The following is a 21,602-nucleotide window of genomic DNA, read 5'->3' on the forward strand; positions in this document are numbered from 1 at the left end:
TGGTTCACAAATAGAAGGCGTATTAAGAAATGTAACAGTGTGAAGCAGTGTGCCACATAAAACGTTCCCTTTTTCACGTAGGCTGAGCCTTCCTTACAGCTGGAAAGTGGAAAATACTTGAAGGCTGTGTGCTTTGCAGTTTGTATGGAGACAAGTAACGTACCATCACACTACGGCGTAATATAGAATTATTTAGCTAAAACAGAATAAAAGATATGTTATGCCACCTCTAAAAATACTACAGGACATGTAGTGCAGTCCAGTGGAAATCTCATTGGACTTTGACGGCAATATACAGGGTATAGTCACATAGAATACTGGGTCCATGATAAACTATTCTCTGAAACTAGGAAGCTGTTGGAAAAGTATTGTGAAATGGCTACTCAGTTCTGTATTTGTGGCTTAGATCTAGGTAACAGAAGTAACTAGAGGCTGGAGGTAGTGTGTAAATAAATATTTAAAAGCAGAAGTCTGGATTAAACCTATCTTAGCCTAAACCTTTGCCCACCCTCAACCCACATACAAACCAGTCTATAAAAAGGAAAGATGTGTACACTTACCTATTCTGAGGGAGCTCCAGTCCAGTCATGTGATCGACTTCCAGTGCCATCTTCAGGGAAGAGGGGACAGCCGACAATGCATGCCCTCTAGTAAGCCTATGGGTGATGTCCCTGCCCAGGCACCGCAGTTGCTATGCTCTCCACTCCCCTGAAGCCAATGCTGGGGAGATCACATGACCAGACCGGAGCGTCCTTAGATTAAATATAGACATCTTTTCTTTATAAAATAGCTAGTATAGGGATTAGAATGGGGGGGGGGGGGGTAGCAGATTTTAATTTAGACCAGACTTCTACTTAAGATGAACCATTTAATAGCACCATTTTAATAGGGGTATGTTTAAAACCAAAGGCATTGCCAGTATTTAAAAGGAAAAAAAAAAAAGGAATAATTTTAAAGATAACTATCTAATGCCAAGACTGATCACTTGAGGAAATCTTTTATAAAATGGGCACCTCATTCTAGAAGGGGGAAGATCTGTTATTTATAAAACACTATCTATTATATTTCTTAAGAGGAATAAGCAATTATATTGCTATTTTAGTTAAACTAAATAAACATGGCCAGTCATTTGTAGGTATGCATTACCCAATAATGGGTCTTGTTTAAGGAAAATATCTGGACACAAAGTGGATGTTCAGATTCAGAACCTGCCCTGGGTAATGCCAGCTAGAATGTGACCGGTTGTTATTGGTAACATACTTCCCTTGATGATATCTTGGATCCAGCGCTTGTTAGAAGTTTTAGCTGTAAAGGAAAGTGGATAAAGAACAAAGGCAATCATTGCGGATTTCTTTTGAAAATACTAGCTGCCTGTCTGTCATGTCTTTTTGTTAAAAATGCTTTGAATCACTGACCTGAAACAAGTTTGCAGATCAGGACTTTTGACTCTCCTCTAATCTTAATATTTGGTCTAATGCTGGCCATAGACTGTTCCTGCTAAACCTGTGAGATTTGAACTATGATCGATCAACTTGGGTACACCCAGCCTGCCAGATTTTACATGTGGATTATCGCTAGCAGTGTTCTTCCAGCGGGGATGGCTTCCCCCGCCTCCTCCACTGAGTGAACACAGTGGCTCGAGGGATGGATTCCCCCGTCGGCACCTGTAGTTGCAGGAAAGAAATTTGCTCCAATAATGTCTGGCCTTAAGGGCATCAAATTTTGTCTGATTCATGGTAAAAAAAAAGGTCAAAATTTGCTCCGTGGGTGGCGCTATGGGCAATGCCTGATTTGACAAAAGCTGTTTTTTCAATCCACTTTTGTCAAAGGGCAGGGTTATCCAATCACATGCAGGCACTGCTCAGGTATTCTGACAACCAGTGGTGTCAGCTACCAGAATGCAGCAAAAGAACCATTCACCTGCACTGAACAAAATAAATCTTTAGGTATAAACACTTAAGTCAACGACTCAATGTACTAAAGCCAGAGGGCCAGCATAACAGCCAGGGATTCAGAAATTTTAAAATGGGCTCCCTCATCTCACTGCTCGATTAAAGGTCTATTCAAAAATATGCATGGTATAGTCTCATCGTGCCTCTGCCTGAGAGAGTCATGCTTGTAACTGTCAGCCTTGCAATGCCTCATGGGACTTGAAGTTTCACAAAAGCAGCAGGGCCACCAGTTTGAGATCCCTGGTGTAGACGGATATCAAGATTGCATACTAGGTGCTTAATGGCAACCATTGTGCGGAATGTGTCAAAGCTCCTTATCCCGATTGTCTAGTGTGCATCTGAACAATAAGCTTTCATTCAAATTAAATTCACTTGCATTTTTCTTTACAAAAGGGAAGTGTTGCAAGAAAAATCATTCTCAGGATTACAAGATATAGTACATGAGTATTTAAATAGTCTTCCTCCATGACTAAGGGCTTTCATGATTCATAAGTGTTCAGTAGACAGGTAGAGTTGACTTCCAATGGGCTTCCTCTTTCTTTGGACAGTCTCAAAGGAATTATGATAATATTACATATGTCATACTTTAGATGTGTTTTCCTCCATAGGAACAGCAGCTGTGTACACAATTTTCTTGTTTTTCTTGCTCCTGCAAAAATTAAAAAATTGCAACACCTTCGTAAAACACTTTACAGACAACAGAAAGGCCCATGTGTGCATTTTAGAAGCCCAGGTGCAGGACCTCTTAAAAATGATGACTGGGGTTTTCTTTTAAAGTATACAGTACATGCAAGTGATTAGTAAAGCCAACCCGGTCTAATATTCTGATTTGTTTATATACAGTGGGGGGTGGGTGGTCTTGGACACCCTTTAGAATTCTGTTGGTTGCTACACCAAAAGCATCAGTGTTTGCGGCTAATTAACGTATTTGTCACTTATACATAAAATGGTCAGTCCCGGACACCGAGGTTGGAGTGTTCATCCTGGACACCACTTCTTGATTGTGCCCCTTCCCTTTTTGACCACTGCACCTGTCAAATTGACTAAAGGTAGAACTATATAGAAATAATGGATCATTTCGATTTAAAGAATGCTGATGGTTTAAAACTACTGTGTGTCGCCATTAGGGACAATCATTCTCTCAAACTGTCCCGATCACCGATGTCACAGGGATTAAAAGGGAGGGTGAAGCCAGAATTTTGAGTTGCCACAGAATCAGCAGTGTTACCCCTCTACTCTATCCAGAAAAAAAAAAAAACCCTATATTATATTTTCTAACTCATGGCTTGTGAAATCTATAGATTCGAGGCCATGCACCAACAACATTACATGTGAATAGACCACAAAGAGCTTCCTACCGTTTTTTCCTGTGAAACAACCAGCAGGTGATTGAAATAATGACTAAAGAACCGAGCGCACAGGCCAAAACAACGGAAAGGACAACACCTGTGTACAGAGAGAAAGAACATCAGCCAACAGGCAGATTTCTCAGATTATAGTTCCAGCTGAGCGACCATCTTCATCCGGACTGCAGACTTACCTTCCTTAAAAGAGACAGAAACCAGCCTATCACCTTCTCGCTGCAGCCGCCTATAATTATTCGTCATCTCTATGGGCGCTGAAGTGTTCCTCCCTGAGCAGTATAGTGCCGTCTCCAAAACTGACAGCTGCAAGTCAACATTAGATTTGACACCAAAAAAATAGCACCGGTTTATTATATTTAACTAACAATATTAATGAAGTTTTAGATAACAAAACAAATCCCTGTATTGGGTGTTGATTTCATCTGTCCCCCCTTACCAAACCAATCATTGGCTAGAAAGTGCATTATATGTATATCGGTAAGCGAATGACATACTAGAGGACATTGAAGACACTACATTACCTGCTCCTCTGAAATGAACATAGGATGGTGAAAAACAGACCATAAGACACTGGGGTAGCAGGGCGGAGTAGTAATGGAACCCTCATACCGATAATATTCATCCAGGCTCTTGGGCAGAAGATCTTGTATATTAAACCCTGGAATTTGGACTGTTTGCCCTGTACGACAGTGAAAAGTTTAAAAACATCCATTCAAGAAACATGCAAGGTCTTCCAAACAAATCCAAAAAGGTTGCAAACAGAGAAGAACAAAATGCCATAAAGTTAAGTTAGAACTGCAGAAAAAAAATAAAAAAAACACACACACACACACACACACACACACAGGATATTGGTAGGTAACAATTTGATATACTTCAGCAGCGAGCCCAATTATTCACTGAGCTCAAATACAGGGTCATTTTCATAACTCCATGTGTTTTTGGACACACCCAGCAAAGTCAGGTATCTCTGCTTCCTATCCTTAGCAGCTCAGAGAAGCTAAACCTGAGGAGGCAGATGAGCTGGGCAAGTGATCTGCGGTTAGGCGAGAGGCTCTCCATTATCAAGAACTTGTGTTGGGACAGCTGAACGGGAACCGAAAGACCAAGCAACTGTGGGGTGCACCTCCCCAATTGCTATTAGAGTAATTCAGTTTCAGTAGGGTGGCTGTTCATTCTTTGATACATCCACCTGTTATCTGTGTTACCAGAACCATCTTGAATTTCACTGAAAGGGATATTGTATACGGCAGTGGCGGCTGGTGCTCAAATTTTTTTTTGGGGGGGGGCACAAACAAACGAAAAAAAATAAATCATCAATTGCAGCCTCACTGTGCCCATCCATTGTCGCCACTGTGCCTCTTAAAATGCCACCAGATTGCCCGCCCCGCACTTACCTTTCTCAGGTTAGCCATCCTCCCTCCACGATCCCTCAATGTCTTCTCCCGCCCTCGATCTCGCTTCAGCCAATCAGGTGACCGGTAACCAGACCGGGTGAACCCGATTGGCTGAGACGCATCAGTGTTAACCAGGGAACGCACACCCTGTGCATCCCCCGGTTAACCATTTGGAAACCGATTAGAGCCCACAGGCAATATCGGGAAGCCTAAAGAGCCGCTGGCTCTGATAGACACTTCCAAAACACACCCACCGCTGTTATTCAGATGGCCGCTGCTCGGCAGGGGGCCGGCCACCTGAATAGTGGGCGGCAGCAGCAACAATACATTGATTCATGCAATGCATGAATCTATGTATTGTTGAGTGAGTGGGTGCATGAGAGAGGGGCGGCACTCCTGCGCCCACTAAGGACGCACCGCCACTGGTATACGGATAGCTGCAAGTAGCAGTTTGTATTCTGTGCCGTTTTACTGAATTGGTGATTCTCGGCCTGACTATTCTATAGTCTCTAGAAACTTTACGCACATTGAGTCACAGAAACATTGCTGTGAAGAGTCCATGTTTGTGCAGCTTTCATAGTCCGTTTTGTATTATTCTGCTGTGTAAGCATGTTCTTTCATTCTAAACCAGTTTTGCATTACTGGTTTTACTTGGCTTGCAGTTTACTAAACAGGTGCAATTTACTCTGTCTGATCTAATAGCCATTCTGTTACAATGCTAGTAAATCAAACACTCACCTTTGTATTTGACATTTGTCAGCTGACTAAAGATTTTATCATATGCGGGGTTGAAAGAACCAATCTGTAAAAAATGAATAAATGAAAAACAAATGAACTCATAAGGGCATTGTATGATTATGTTATGAAGTGGAAAAAATGTGTACATATACACGACTGCAATACAGTAAGCTAATAATAATAATAGATGTTTCTGTAACATGCTGGATCCACGAGGTAACAAAATATTTCAAAATTTGCAACAGGAAGATGACCTTACCCCACAATCATTTCTTGCACTATGAATAAGTAGAAAACATTTCTTAAAATACATATATGGCCTTAAGACAGCAAAGTTGAATGGCCAAAATGACAAGATCACTGTTATACCTGAAGGGTTTCACATGTACTGGCACTTTAAGGCTGGCTCCACCCAGCAGTGATGACAAGGGTCAAGGGGCAGAGTAGCCATCTTAGAGAGAGCACATGTAGAAAGCAGAGATATGTAATGTCCTGAGATGCATGTTGCAGTGTACAGCCTGTACTGAATAAACATCCATTGTTCCAGCCCAGAGTCTTGTGTCTCTCACAACACAGAGGATATAACAATCACATTTTAGGCAAAACCACAATCAGACAATCTTTAGAGATCCAAAAGCCTACGACTTCCCCACTGGCCATCAATTTGGTCCTCTTTAAGCCAACGATCTCTTACAGAGTCTCTGGATCATATTGGTGTTGGCTGGAGGGGTCCTTGGAAAGCTATAGTTGTGGAATCATTGAGAAAAATCCAGCTAAGACTATACACCAAGCATACTGGGCACTTGATATCCAACTCAAATCACCTCTCCATAACGGGTTACTTTCTTGCTAAAAACGTAAGCTACACTATGCTAATCTCACTCACCTTCTTCTGAGATCTTGTCCACTACATAAAACTTTTTGGAAATTCTGTCTGTGCATAAAACAACAAGTATTGAGAGGCCCCTTCATCCATGAATGGTCTATTTTATAAACCAGATACAGCAAGTCTACAAAAAAAACCCTTAGGTTGTACACATTTAGGATAGATAATGTGGTTGTAAAAATTGGACACAGCTCATAACAAGCCCATTCAGATGAAGACACTTTAGTCCATGGTCCAGTTTTCTTACCCAAGAATACCAGACTAACCAACTGAGAGCTCATGCTAATCTTTTAACACATGATCTGCTATTATACCACAAATAACAGAGAACACTGGACAAACTCAATGTTCTGTCATAAGTCTCAGTGTAAAGGTTTCCAAATCACCAAGTTGTTCTTAGATCCTTTCAGGCTATTTTTCTATATTACAGGGCCCTACCAATTCTTGTAAGGCATTGTTAATGTTTCTGCAAAGGGTACCATGTCTTAAAGGGTGGTGATGTTAAGTATATTAAAGTTGAAAACATTCTAATAATGTTGGTCCAGAAGAAGGCAAAACAAATCCTGGCCAGACAGACAACCAATATGGAATTATGAAATAATGCAAGATATTACTTAGGCATGACATCTTTGAAAATGCTCACTGAAAGATTCCCTTGGAAGCCTCATGCAATGAAAGTATTGAAACTGCAGTAGCTGTGCATGGTAACCAATCAGCTTCTATCTTCAGCTTGTTCAGTTTTTTTTTTTTTATAATCAAAATTTTTTATTTTAACATATTCCATACAGCATTATACATTCTTTGCTTACTACACGAATATCTTAAACATTGCATGGAAAATCTAAAATGTTCATATCCAAAAACTTGTCAATTATTCTACCCCCCCCCCCCCAAAAGAGAGAAAAAGAGAGAGAGAGCGAAAAAAAAAAAAAGGAATAAATGTTTTGAAGTATAATCCTCTTCACCCCTCGCTACATTGGCCTATGTCTGCTCTGTCCCTACATCCTCCATCCCTTCTGCTTGAATCGTATGTTCTCCTACTATGTCCTTCTATACCCCGCGCAAAGAGAGAGAAAAAAAAATCCCACACTCCTACTTCCCCGAGACCACTGTTGGCCCTTGTGTCTATTCTTATTTTGTTAAAAAAAAATAAAGTTTTTAATGATAAATACATAATAATTATTGACCTAGTGCCTAGTGTTTGGTGTTTGGTTATTACTCTCTTGTGTTTATATGTGCCGGCCCTCTAGGCCTTTCTCCCAACTAGCGTAACAGTGCAATTAATAAAAAAGAAAAAAAATGTAAGAATAGAAAAAGTTTTACCCCTAGAAAATAAAGTGAGGGGTAATCCCCGTGTAATTTATTTGTCCTTCCCCCCCCCCTCTAAAAAAAAAAAAAAAACCTCATAAGAGGCCTAATGGCCATGGTGTTGACATGTATGTATGTATGTATATATACACACACAATTGTACCTTATGATGAAGAGAGTCTCTTCAACTATATTTACTTTCTTTTTTTTTTTTTTTTTTTTAACTCTTGAGTTGTGTTTATTGTAAAATCAATGGTAAATGCACTACAAAAGGCAGCAAAAATAGGGAAAACAGCCTACGCGTTTCACACTGGATCAGTGCCCAGTGTCCTTCTGACCTACTTCCCACTTTGAGTGGCGTGCCCATCTCCATACTCCCTTCCCCCCAAAGTGATACTAGTGAGCTGGAGGAGAAAGAAAAAAAAAAGGAGAAATTTTTATATTTTCTTAGTGACCGTGTTCCACCTCTATCCACCTACTCCATTTCCCAACCCCATATCCCTCCCTACTACCCCTATTTCACCATGGTTGCACTCCCTCTCTCTCTCCTAGTTCGGGGCAGACATCCTACTCCACACTATCAAGGCTATAAAAAAAGATACAAAAGAAGGGCCCTCCAAGGGAGATCAATAAGGAGGAAAGATAAAATAAGTAAAAAATAAAAATAGAATGAGTGAAGATCTAGATAATTCCTCTCTGGTCAATGATCTAACTCCTTATTCTTCTATAATTTGATCCATATACCACTACCCTGGGGATCTCGCATATCTTTTACATCCCCTATTTCCCCATTCCATTTCTCTTGTCCCATTTCAGGGGCATATTGTATCCAGCCTGCCCACGTCATCTCAAATTCCCATTTTTTATCTTTCACTACTTGAATCCACCTTTCAACTTCCATTATCCGATTAACCTCCTTTTTCCAGTCTGCTAGTGTTGGGCAGATGATCTGTTTCCAGAATCTGAGGATTAATAATTTTGCTGCATTTAGCAAGTGTGATACAATACTCTTCCTGTATGTTTTAATAGGGCCAGGCGTTCCATGGAATAGGAAACATAGGGGCGTAAACTCCATAGGTGTAGGGGTCAATCTCTCAATCCACGGTGCGATTGCTTCCCAGAATATTTTAATTCTGGGGCACTCCCACCACAAGTGGAGATATGTGCCCCTTTGCTTACATCCTCTCCAACACCGGGCATCTGCTGTTGGGTACATCTGGTTTAACCTTACTGGTGTCCTATACCACCTCGTCATAAATTTATAGGCCATTTCCTGAACTTGCGAGCTTATAGATGTGGAGTAAGTTGATTTAATCATTTTTTTAAATTTGTTCATCTGATAGCATCACATTTAATTCTCTTTCCCATTCCCTAATAAAGTATGGTACCTTATTCTGTTGGGAACCTTGTATCAGTCTGTACATCTGAGACAACAAGTGCCTTGCATCCCCCAAGTGCACACATTGATCCTCGAACACCGTAGTGGAGCTTAGTGATCTCAGTGGGGGTTTCATCTTATTGAGAAATCCTGTCATTTGATAATATTTCCATCTTGCTAAGGGTATATTCCCTAGATCTGTGACCAGTTCCAGATAGACTGCTAAGGTTCCCTGCGGAGCGAACTTGCCACATGTGACATCTCCCCCCTGGCCCCATGCCCCCAACAACAAGCTTGTTCAGTTAAAGTCAAACTATGCTCTGCTCTACTCCAGCAATGCAATATCCTAAAAGTAGAATTAAATAAATTGTATTTTTATAATAACCAACATGTAATACTTACCGGCTTTGCACAGAACCGCCCCGATCCTCCTGTTCGAGTCCCTTGCCGATGCTCCGGGCCCCCCCGCCTGCTGAGTGCCCCCAGAGCAAGCAGCTTGCTGTGGGGGCTCCCAAGTCGCTGGCTCTGCATGTCCATTCACATACAGAGCTGCTTCTCAGCCCTGCCCCCTCTCTCCCCCCATTGGCTCTCTGGCTGTGATTGACATCAGTTGGAGAGTCGAGTCTCTCGACACATAGCTGGATCGCAATGGGGCTCTGATAAGATTTAGGGGGACTTCTAGAGAATGCATGAAGGTATAAAACCTTGAGCCTTTACAACCCATTCAAGCATTCTTGCTACCGTACCCACTGACATCTCTAGCTCTCTTCAGCATTTAGAATATCATTTAGAAAATATTTAGTAAAGTTCCACTTTAGGCTTTCAAAATTAAAAAGGAAACTGATTGGTTGCCATATACAGCTGCTCCAGGTCTGATGAATCGCTCTCTGTATGCCTGGATGTCTAGACTAGCCTACTCACCCCATTTCCCCTGGGACCCCCCTCTCTAAGATGAGCAGTGAAAATAATAAGAACAGTTATATTTGCAAGACAGCATCACCTCGTCTGAAGAAAAATAAACTCAGGAGGTCTGAATCAAGATGTTAAGCCATCATCATATCACACATTTGCGCCAATTCTTTATATTTAGGTTTAGCTGTTTTTAGAGAAAAACTAGGACCCAATCTAAGGAGATACAAAGTTCCTTAGAAACTCCATGTTAGAATACATCAAAATATCTGGAGAGAACGCGAACATAAAATTAATTCACACATATACAACAAATATGCTCCGTGTCTCACCTCAATAAGAATTCCCAGCACGGCCAAACCATCTGCCGCCTCCATCGCAATGGCCATGTTTGCATACTTGGTGTTATAATGCACAATGTGCAGCTGCAGAAAAAAGTTAGATGTACTTATTCAGGTCAAGATGGAAATTGCATTGATAGCTTGCAGTTTGGACAATTAAATTGTGTGAGAGAATTATGTTATAATGCAATTAGAACTATGTAGGGTGAAATAGCAGAAGGGAATAAAAGTATTTAAAGTGTAAAGTAGGATAGGGGATTTTTACAAAACCTAAGCACACAACTAGGCATTAAATGTGTAAAGATCATGCAAGACTGAACAGGAAAAAAAAAATATGATGTGCCCCTCCCCCACTTCTGTGTGATACCCACAACCCCAAACTATCAGGGTACAGTTTCATATACCCTACATTATCTCTTCTAGCCAATCCCTACTGTCAAAGAATACATATGGGAGGTCGGACGTCTACATGATGGCCGCCACATGAGAAGGGTTCAGTAGTAATAGAAGTGGTGGGCTTCTTCTATTCATATAGCCCAGGGAATTAACTAGTCTTCTTGCGCCATTATTGCTGCATGCTCCACATTAGGAGAGCAGATAGACCTGTTTTAGGCCTATGTGCACCAGTTTCTATTTCAGAGTGAAATAGAAAACTAGTACAGGTCTGCCTCTAAGAGGCAATGCGACAGTTTGCCATATAGAAAACTGCCACAGATTCCTGCCAGGTGTTACCTGCTGTACGGAATGTGAGCCATCAGCCGACAACTCACATCCCTCTCTCTGCCCATATTGTGAATATGCTGTATGCGCAGAGTCCGTAAAGTTAACAACTCTCTTCTTTGAGAAAACAAGGGCTGGGATAGCAGAGAGCATAAGCGTATGCACAGGGTGTGCCTGGGAACACCCCAATCACCCAGTGGCACAGATTTCTCCTGTTTAGACCCCCAATATTTCACAGATGCCCCCCTAAGGGGCTCCGAAAAAATTAAATAAAAACTACTGACATTGTGCACGGCCATATACGGACACTGTTACTTGTTCTATTGACACTGCCAGTATACTGTACATACACACACACATACGTGTTTGAGCTTTGGGGTGCACACCCTAATGCAATAGGCTGTGCACACCTATGGCAGAGAGATCGTAACATGCAGCTCCAGCTCTCTATGCTGCATCGGTCACACCCACAGAACAGAGAACTGATCACTCCTAACAAAGGGGCATGCATCAGTTTTTTTTTTATTTAGATCTCTCGGCATCTGATTAAGTGGTTGTAAACCTCAGATGTGAATAATGAACAAAGCACATCAGATTATAGTGTGTACCAACCTGAAACTGAAGCACCAGGCCTGGAGGGTTTTTACATTGGGCTTTAAAGTTGAAATCACCCTATCCTATTTAGCCTTGTCCTTTTAAATGCGTTCTTTTTAAGTTGGGAGGTACAAAAAAAAAAAAGGGTTCCCACCATTCCCTCAGCAGCTTTATCCATTCATATTACCTCAGCTGAAAACCTTTTGCCTTCGATGCAGTGCTCTGAGCCTTTAGGACTGGCTAGGGTGCCCCAATGAAAGTGAAGATATGCTGCAATATAGCGAAAAGGTGGGATTTCCAAATACATATTTGAAAGCAGACTCATAGACACTGTTTGGGAAAAAAAAAAAAAAAAAAAATATTCGGTTTCTCTTGTTGAATAACTGCGAACTAGAAACAAAGAATTACCCAAGTATTGCGCTATACCTGTATGTCCGTTGTTTGATATAGTGAAGGATTCTGTACTGGAAACATTATATCCATACAAACGTATGGGTTCAAGTCTGGAATCATACTGCAAGATGCCACGATGGAAATCAAGAGGTGACTGATGGACACCACCACAAAAACCGTACTGTACTGGCCAGTTGTCCTCTCCATCATTACCTAGATTAATAAATAAAATTAAAACACGCAAGAATATAATTTTTTAGAAATAATAATATAATGAGAGAATATTATGACAGTAGGCAGGTTAAATCCCCTGGTTGCATCCAAGATGCTGTATATATTTCTCCTAGGTTCAGGCTTTATGCCAGTTTGTACCTCTAGGGGGAGTGCTGGGAGGACTTGATGAGTGCAGCTGTACCAGGTGGGCTTGTTAGGTCCTCTACAAAAACTCCCAGCATGATGGAGAGGCTGTGGGCAAATAGGCAATCTTTGGCACTGTCCGAATATACGGAGTCTATGGAACCAAGTCTTCTCCTTTATTTCCTCTATAACGGGAAATTTGACTCAACCCTCTCCAGCATTGGCAATTCTCCATCTAGGCGTAGAACGGTTTCCCACAGAACATAGACAGGTTGTCAGCCACATCCTTCTAGAAGCAAGAGCATCCATACTACGCACTTGGAAAACAAATATAACTCCGAATCTCTCTGATATAGTTAGAGTAGTCCATAGAAACCACACGTTTGAACGTTTAATTGCAATCAATTCTCTACAATGTTGTCGTTTTGACAAATGTTGGTCTATCTGGCCCAAGAAATGATTGGATTGTGTTAATGTTATTGTAACACGGTACTGTTCTTTGCCAACTTCCTTGTATAGTTTTGCGTGCGAAGTATATTGCGCATATTGAGTATATCGTATATTTTGTGTGTATCACCCAATATCTTTTTCTTTTTGTTTTGATTTGTTTTGTATTGCTTTATACGAAAGTCATAATAAAAACATTGTGATAAAAAAAAAAAAACTCCCAGCATGCCAAGAGATATGCTCCAACCTGGAACCAGACCTGTGTGAATAGTTTGGGGAGTGATCTTTGTGCGGTGAGGCAAAGCCTGTGTGGCTACTATTACCAAAACTCTAACCAGCAGGGGGTTAGGGACTGGGGCAGCACTAGGCTGTACCTAGGCGTTAGTTAGGGACACCGATGTGTTTAGTAAGCAGTCAAGTGACCAGGGTTTATTTTTGCATTTCTTTTGTTTCTGTCACATTTGTTTTGTATATAGTTCAAATAAAATCTGCACCTTTTTGTTTTCCTCCTACCACCGTCTGCTGTGCCTAATTGTTTTTGTGTGTTGAACCCGTCCAGGGGGTCACACACACCCGCTGACGGGCTAACCCCCTCACAGTTGGTGGAGACTGTGGGCAGTGGCAGTTTTTTTTTTGAAAGGCCAGAATGGAGTAGATACTGAAACAGCTGGCTCTAGCAAATGCCAATCAGCAGCAGACAAATGCAGGTTTGCAAATGAGCCTTGCTGCTCAACAACAGAGCCTTGCAGCCCAGCAGCAGACAAATGAAACTTTGCAACAGAGCCTCACAGCCCAGCAGCAAGCTCACTAACAAGCTCAGCAGCAATCTGAGGACCGCTGTATAGACCTGTTGCAGAAGCAAGAGCAGAGACTACAACAAATGGAGACTTTAAGGCAAGTGGTTCCTCTAATACCGCATCCTTTGGGGTGAGACTATGTGGTGCTAAAAACTGAAATATTGTTGCGGCTGGGTGTCACCCTGGCTGTCCGGGCTCAGCGTGTGCAAAACTGGACTTTCCGGCTTGGAAAACCCCCCAGATCTCAAATGTATGATCTCATTCACCTGAGCAGGAAGTGGCTACAGCCAGAGACTTTGTCCGCACCAAAGATTGTGGAACGTGGTGTGATGGATCGCTTCCTGAGAGCTCTTCCTACTCCCATCCAAAAGTGGGTAAGCCATGGAGACCCAGAAACGGCCGATAAGCTTGTGGATCTTGTTGAGAGGTACATGGCTACAGAGAACCTAACTGCCTCTTCCAGAGACTCACAGACTTTCCACCCTAAGACCAGACCATCCCCAGTGGCGGGTAAGATTATTCCAAGGGGTGAGGGTGGAGAGAGTGAGAGGGTGGGGGTTCTCCCTAGTGTCTGGCGAGAACAGCCCGGGAAGTCAAGGCCTCAAGAGGCAGCAAAAAGGATTGTTTGCTACTGCTGCCAGCAAGAGGGACACATTGCAGCAAATTGACCGGTTGTGGATGAACCCATGCAATGCGACTTTCTAAGGGACAGACGTCGGTTGCTGTTTGCAACAGTCGCATGCACTGCTATTCGGGGAACTGAGAAACATTTATGCAAGATGTGTATTAATGGTAAAAATGTTGTTGTGTTGCTGGATTCAGGTAGCCTGGTGACACTGATAAAGGCTGAATTAGTTACTACAGCGGTCTCTGGGAATAACAAGGTAGCTGTTATTTGTGTGCATTTGGACACCCGAGAGTATCCTGTGATTAGTGTGTTTTGAGACCACCAAAAAGATACCCTCTCTCATCCAGTAGGGTTAGCGTTTCACTTACCACATGATGCCATTGTGGGAAGGGATTTTCCAAAGTTCTGGGAACTATGGGATTATCCTGAGCCCCCCATTGGTGCCTCTACATACCAGGAATCTGATAACCAGAATTCCTCTGAGAGTGGTGAGGACTCTCCAGAATTCCCCTTGTCGGTATTGGCAGGGGAGACTCAAGAAACTGGGGAGGAGCCAACATCCTCAGACGAAAACATGCCATCTGTAGAGTTTTCTGATCTCAAGGTTCACAGGGAAAACTTTGCCACCGAACAGTTAAAGGACCTCACCCTAATAAAGGCACGGGAAAAAACGTAGTGAAAATAGATGGAGAGTTAGTGAACCCAGATACGACCTGCACTTACTCGTACTTCATCATGGAAAGGGACTTACTCTATCGGGTGGCTCAAAGGGCAGAAGAAACCATTGAGCAACTTGTGGTGCCCAAACCTTACAGGAAGTTGGCACCTATGCCACATTTCCGTAACCCACCAATACCCCTTCCCATCATTGAGGTTCCCTTTGAGAGGATCGCCATGGATTTGGTAGGTCCAATAGTGAAGTCCGCTAGGGGGCATCAGTACATTTTGGTTATATTGGACTATGCCACCCGTTATCCGGAGGCGATTCCTCTCCGAAATACCTCGGCCAAAACCATAGCCAAAGAGCCATCTCTTGTTTTTAGCCGCGTGGGTATTTGTAAGGAACTGCTTACAGACCAAGGTACACCCTTTATGTCCCGGGTTATGAAAGAACTGTGCAAGTTGTTCAAAGTGACACAATTGCGTACATCTGTGTATTACCCCCAAACAGATGGGCTGGTTGAAAGATTCAACAAAACCCTTAAACAAATGTTAAAGAGGGTGGTGGATAAAGATGGAAAGGATTGGGACTGTCTTATTCCCTATTTATTGTTTGCCATTAGGGAGGTACCCCAATCCCCAACAGAGGGTTTCTGGCCCTACAAGAATTTAACTTTACTGTAAAACATCTCCCTGGCATCCAAATGGGGAATGTGGACGCACTGTCTCGGGTGCATGCATGCCTGAATGCTGGTGTTCCAACCCCAAGGTTGAAACAAGAGGGGGGGTATGTGACAGTAGGCAGGTTAAATCCCCTGGTTGCATCCAAGATACTGTATATATTTCTCCTAGGTTCAGGCTTTATGCCAGTTTGTACCTCCTCTAGGGGGAGTGCTGGGAGTCCTGCTAGGAGGACTTGATGAGCCCAGCTGTATCAGGTGGGCTCATTAGGTCCTCTACAAAAACTGGGGAGTGATCTTTGTGCGGGGAGGCAAAGCCTGTGTGGCTACTATTACCAAAACTCTAACCAGCAGGGAGTTAGGGACTGGGGCAGCACGAGAGAGAGAAAGAGAAAAAAAAAAGGAATAGATAGAGATGAAATCTCTCTCTCTCAATTGTAAGATCACTCAAAAACGTCTTCCTAATCGTAACATTTCTGCTCCCCTCCCAGTAATAAAACCAATGTTTCAGCTATATGTAATGTAGCCATAGCTCTCTTCAGAGAGTGATCTTTTACTCATCATAGGAGGACGCATTATCTCCCCCCCCCCCCCACCCCCAACTTGCAATTGAGTGCAACAAAAAAAAAAAAACATGTGATCTAGCAGTATTTACCAAGCCAAAAAACACCCTTTTCATATGTTGGTTCAAAGTGCAGTGCAACCAGCTGTGTGAAGAAAAATGCAGTTTTCTTAGGAGGCAATTAACAGGTGCATTTATCATGAACCGATACTACTGAAGAGCTTTGTGCTGCCAGTGACAAAGGCTCCAGTGTCCTGTTAACAGCAATTGTCAGTGACAGCAAGAACTCCATAAGGACTTCCTCTTTGGAAATGTAACTTCAGACCCAAGCTGGAATGGGGAGATGGAATCCTTGTTCATCACATTCTGAGGATACTTAACCTTTTTCATTACCATACCTGGCCCAGTCATTAAAAACAAAAAACAAAAGGCACCAATACCAACATGGGTACCATATGCAGTAAGGTTTAAAAGCACAGACTGTTTTGGTTATGTCATTTATAAAATTATCTGGACTACTGAAATATCGTTCATAGGTTGGGTGTACAAATGTAAGGTCTTCAGCAAATATTGCACCTTGTGCATTTGCTTGTTGTAGCCGTGAAAAATAATTACCCTCATTTTTTTTTTAACTCCCAAGAGGACCAAGTGCATATAACACTTGGTATTGTTCCAATTGGTGGCCCTGTTGTCCCATGCTGCTGACGGTAGCTGCATCCCCTTATGGAGCCCAAATTGTAGGCGTTCCTGGAGGTTCAGCCAGCACAGAGCCCTGCCCCCCTCCAAGCTCGGTGATCTGTCACTATTATTAATGAACAATCAGTGCTTGCTCTTTAATAAATAGTAAAAGATAATTTGGAGCTTTTGGCTGTGTGTAAGCAGCTGCAATACAAAAAAATTAAAAAAAATATTCTCATAATGGTGGTTCTTCTTTAAAGCGGAGCTCCACCCTAAAGTGGAACTCACGCTGGTCAGAACCCTCCCCCCTCCAGTGTCACATTTGACACCTTTCAGGGGGGAGGGGGGGTGCAGATACTATTGCACCCACTTCCGGCCACACAGTTTCGGGTTTTCTGCGGGCAGAACGTCGCCTCCCGTCCTCCCCCCCGTTGTGCTCTGGGAACACTCTGCTCCCAGAGCACAGCGGGAGCCAATCAGCGGCGCAACTCACGCATGCGCCGTAGGGAACCGGGTAGTGAAGCCGGAGTGCTTCACTTCCTGGTTTTCTCACGGAGGATGGAGGGGGGGGGAGCAGCAGAGTGATGAGCGATCGCTCGTCCTCTGCTGCGGACGGCACTGGACTCCAGGACAGGTAAGTGTCCTAATATTAAAAGTCAGCAGCTGCAGTATTTGTAGCTGCTGGCTTTTAATTTTTTTTAGTGGCACATCCGCTTTAAAACACTGAAAGTATGTTAACTCTCTGATATATATTGAACTATTTCAGGTTCTGAAGTTATCCCTAATAAAAGTCTGTAGCACTTGGTCAAAGTAGAAAACAAGCACAATTCAACATGAAGTGGCTTGAGGAATAGTATTGAAAAAATACCTGGTAAACTGCAATATATTATATTGTTCTTCGGTTTAGATATCCTTAAACAAATAGGGCTAAACATCTTTAACCACTTGCTGAGCGACGTACTGCATATATTGTGTGTGCGCAAGTGTAAATCTTGACCTGTTTGGGCTCCATTTACATTTTACTCAGTGCAACATCTCCAATATTTACCAAACAATTGTTTATTCTATCGTTTTTGTGTGCACCAAAATAAAATTTTAATGTATGGTACCCATGGATTGATTTTTCTACCTTAAATGTCAGCCCTATTTGTGCGGTCTTTCAATATAAAGTTTTGATACATTGTCTTCTGTAGCCTTTAGCCAGACACCCCTTCTCTCCCCCTGCCCTGTCGCTCATGTACACGGGACGTTTTAAAACCTCACCCTAACAATGGAACTTGACAGATAGTGACCAACGTTTAAAAACTTCTGTTGTGCCACGTTTACATGACACATTTGCGTTTAGAAACGTTTTTTTGCAATTGGTCAGAAATGTATCTCCATGAAAAAGCCTATAAAAACGAAAATGCGGCTAAATGAGAGTTACTGCATTTACAAGCCGTTACAGACATTTGGCGTTTCAAATGCCTCAACATCTGTCCTGAATGCATTTTTTAGCTTTCCAAAATGCTTCCAACCTCAACTGCCTGGAAATGACTATAAACAACCGCCGTGTACATGTACTAATAGAGGAGAGTTCAGGGGCAGCTGAGCTCTACCACATTGTGGTTTTCCCAATTTTAATTTTTTTTTATTTTTTATATCTGTTGGAAGCATGAGAGACTTCATACATGCAACTTTACACTCTTAAAGTAAAATATATATATTGTGAATATTTGCATTTGATAAATGGCTGCGTAAATACAGTATTGCGTTGGCATAAAGAAATTGCAACAGCCACCATTTCATTCCAGGGCCTCTGCTTTTAGTATTTATCATGTTTGGTGGTTTTAAAGTGGATGTAAAACCTCACATATACCCAGTGAAGGGAACAACCTCAGATGATAAACAGAGATGAAAACAAATATCCCTACATAAGTTTTACCCGTATATCTGCTGCCTTCAGCTTTATATACCGTTTAGAAAGTGCACGTCCTGTTAGAATTCTCAGATTCATCTGTGGGTGTGGATTCTTGCCATACATTGGGAGACAGCTTATTGGAGGAAAGGCGCACACACACCCCCTCTCCACCATAGGCAGAAAAAGGAAGAAACAATGCAGATCTGTGCTGTGAATTGATCAGCTGTCCGCTAATCTATTTATAGCACCCACCCTGACACAAAACTTCAGGCTGGATTTATCATAGTTGTCAGTGAACTTGTCAGAAGTTATCAGGCTGATAAAGTAGAATGGAGCAGGAGAAAGCCACAGGACTTAGGGGTCCAGAAGACAGCTAAGAAAAACCACTGCAGATATTTGTGCCTAGGTCAAATTTTGTGAATCTGGTTTACATGACCAGCCGTCGTCGTTCTACAGTGGCAAGTCGGCGCCATCCCGCGAACCATTGTAGCTGTACGTCGGTCTCTTTAAACGGGATAGCAGGCGCAAGCCCGCTGCATCACAGGGGTTGCCAATGCTCATGACCGGCGGCACGAGAGGCAGAGCAGGGACACGCGTGTGTGTAAACACACACATCCCTGTTCTGTGAGGAAAGACAGATCGTGAGTTCCTAATAGCTAGGAACAACGAGCCGTCATTTCCTCTAGGTCAGTCCCATCCCCCTTCAGTTAGAAACACACCTAGGGAACACAATCAACCCCTTCATCGCCCCCTAGTGTTAACCCATTTTTTATAGCACTGATCGCTGTATAAATGCCAATGGTCCCAAAAAAAGTGTCAAAAGTGTCCAATGTGTCCGCCATAATGTTGCAGTCCCAGAAAAAATAAATAATTAGTGATAATAATATAAATAGGAGCAGCTCGTATTAAAAGAAGTTAAATGAAAAACATCATACATTTTTCAAAAGTACGTATTTGTTTTTCATTTACCTGCTATGACTTTTGCGCAAACCAATCAATATACACTTATTGCAATTTTTATTACCAAAAATATGTAGAAGAATACATATCGGCCTAAACTGAGAAAAATAATTAAAAATAAACGTGGTGTTTATTCTGAAGAATAAAAGCATACAGAAGGACAATGGCAATGCAAGTACAATGAGAAGAATAAATACAGAAAAGAAAAATACAGAGGCAGGTGCACAACGAGTTTACACAAACCACATGCTCCAAGTCATAATAAACAATAATGGCAGGCACACTACACATCAGCCGGCCCTTCGCCACACGTGGCCGCAGTGCCCATCCAAGAATCCCAAATCTTATTGAACTTGGTCGGGCAGCCCCTATGCACATAGATCTCCCTTTTATAAGGCAAAACCACGTTAACCGCCAAGATCCATTCCTGGGGTGTCGGTGGTGTGACCGGTAACCATTTTCTCGCTATTAATAACCTGGCAATAAACAATGACTCTTGTAAAAATATTTTATGAAATTTGTCAGAGTCCAGGTACACACCCAGAAGACACTGTTTCGGGCAAAGTGTCAGTGGAGACCCCATCTCGTCATGTATGAACCTCACTATGTGGGACCAATAGTCCTGTATCACAGGACATGACCATATAAGGTGGAAAAAGGAGCTAGCTGGGCTATCACACCTAGGACATAGAGGGTTGTGGTCAGGCTTGTACTTAGCCAGGCGAAGGGGAGTCAAGTAAGATCTATGCATAATGTACATCTGTACAAGGCGGTCAGAGAGTCTGGCAGAGACCTTTTTACAAGTATCCAGCGCATCCTCCCATTCGTCATCCTCCATCTCCCCTACATCGTAAGCCCAACAATCTTTCAAAGCATAGGCAAGGGCCGCTGCAGTGAGACAAAGCAAGGAACTATAAAATTACAGAAATAGGATAATGGGACAAGATCCACTTAAACTTGTCAAGAATATCCATTTGGTCTAAATTAGGAGGACCTTCACGAAATTGGGACTGGAGAGCGTGACGGAGCTGGAGGAAGCGAAACTCCCCCTTGCTGGAATGACTTCAGGGTAGATCCATCATAGACATCCGACAAAAACATCACCCCACGGTTTAGCCATAAAACATGGTCTGGTATAGTTAGCAATTCAGGTAAGCAGGAGTTATCCCATAAGGGTGTATGAGAATGGGTAGGGGGAAATCTCAGTCTACGTCTCACTACCGCCCAGATCTTACAAGGAGTGTACAATAAATTTCCCCCGGTCTCCCAACACCCAAGGCTCAGCAGGATCTCTAAAAATGATCTGAAAGGCGTGTGTGTACCCATGTGTCTGGGGGGGGGGGGGCATACCAGTGTTAAGTAGCGATCTCTGTCAAGTTTATCTATATAATAGAAAAGGGATAGTTGCGCAGCCAAGTAGTACAAGTTAAAGTCGGGCAGCGCAGCGCCCCCCCCCAACTCAGTAGGGTTCTTTAGTACCTGCCATGAGAATTTATGTCGGGAACATCCCCATACAAAAGAATTGAGAATAGCTTCAATAGCCTTTAAAAATTCTAAGGGGCAAATAAAACGGTGCATGCCAAAAGACATAAGAACTGGGAAGTAGGACCATCTTAATTATGTTCACTCGACCCATGACCCCAAGGGGTAGCTTAGCCCACATCCGTTTTGGGTTGCAATTAGAGGCTCTATATTAAGTTTGATAAAATCTCCCGTGTAGCGACTGATGACAATACCTAGGTATTTCATGGAGCTCACCCTTAGAAGAGGAGAGGAGGATTGAATTTATGTGGGGACACTAATGTCAATGGGAAGAATTTGGGATTTGTCCCAATTGATCTTCAAGCCGGAATAACCACCAAAAGTTCGTATAACCTCCAGGGCCACCTGTAGGGACGGTCCCGCATCTGCCAGGTACAACAACATGTCGTCTGCATATAGACTAATCAGTT

The 21,602-nt window shown here is 42.5% G+C and overlaps 1 protein-coding gene across 1 annotated transcript in view; it reads right to left on the reverse strand.

Moving 5' to 3' along the window:
- Positions 1-1,405: 1,405 nt before the first annotated feature.
- Positions 1,406-21,602, reverse strand: part of CA12 (carbonic anhydrase 12) — a 32,671-nt gene continuing 12,474 nt past the window's right edge. Inside the window, exons 3-10 of the mRNA XM_040343074.1 lie at positions 12,015-12,194; positions 11,776-11,918; positions 10,266-10,358; positions 5,452-5,515; positions 3,838-3,995; positions 3,493-3,619; positions 3,311-3,398; positions 1,406-2,601 (exon numbers count right to left, since the gene is read on the reverse strand). Coding sequence (XP_040199008.1) covers positions 2,532-2,601; positions 3,311-3,398; positions 3,493-3,619; positions 3,838-3,995; positions 5,452-5,515; positions 10,266-10,358; positions 11,776-11,918; positions 12,015-12,194 — 923 coding nt within the window. The 3' untranslated portion in view covers positions 1,406-2,531. The remainder of the gene's footprint in view (positions 2,602-3,310; positions 3,399-3,492; positions 3,620-3,837; positions 3,996-5,451; positions 5,516-10,265; positions 10,359-11,775; positions 11,919-12,014; positions 12,195-21,602) is intronic.

This window comes from Rana temporaria, chromosome 3 (assembly GCF_905171775.1).
Source record: "Rana temporaria chromosome 3, aRanTem1.1, whole genome shotgun sequence".
NCBI classification, from domain to species: domain Eukaryota; kingdom Metazoa; phylum Chordata; class Amphibia; order Anura; family Ranidae; genus Rana; species Rana temporaria.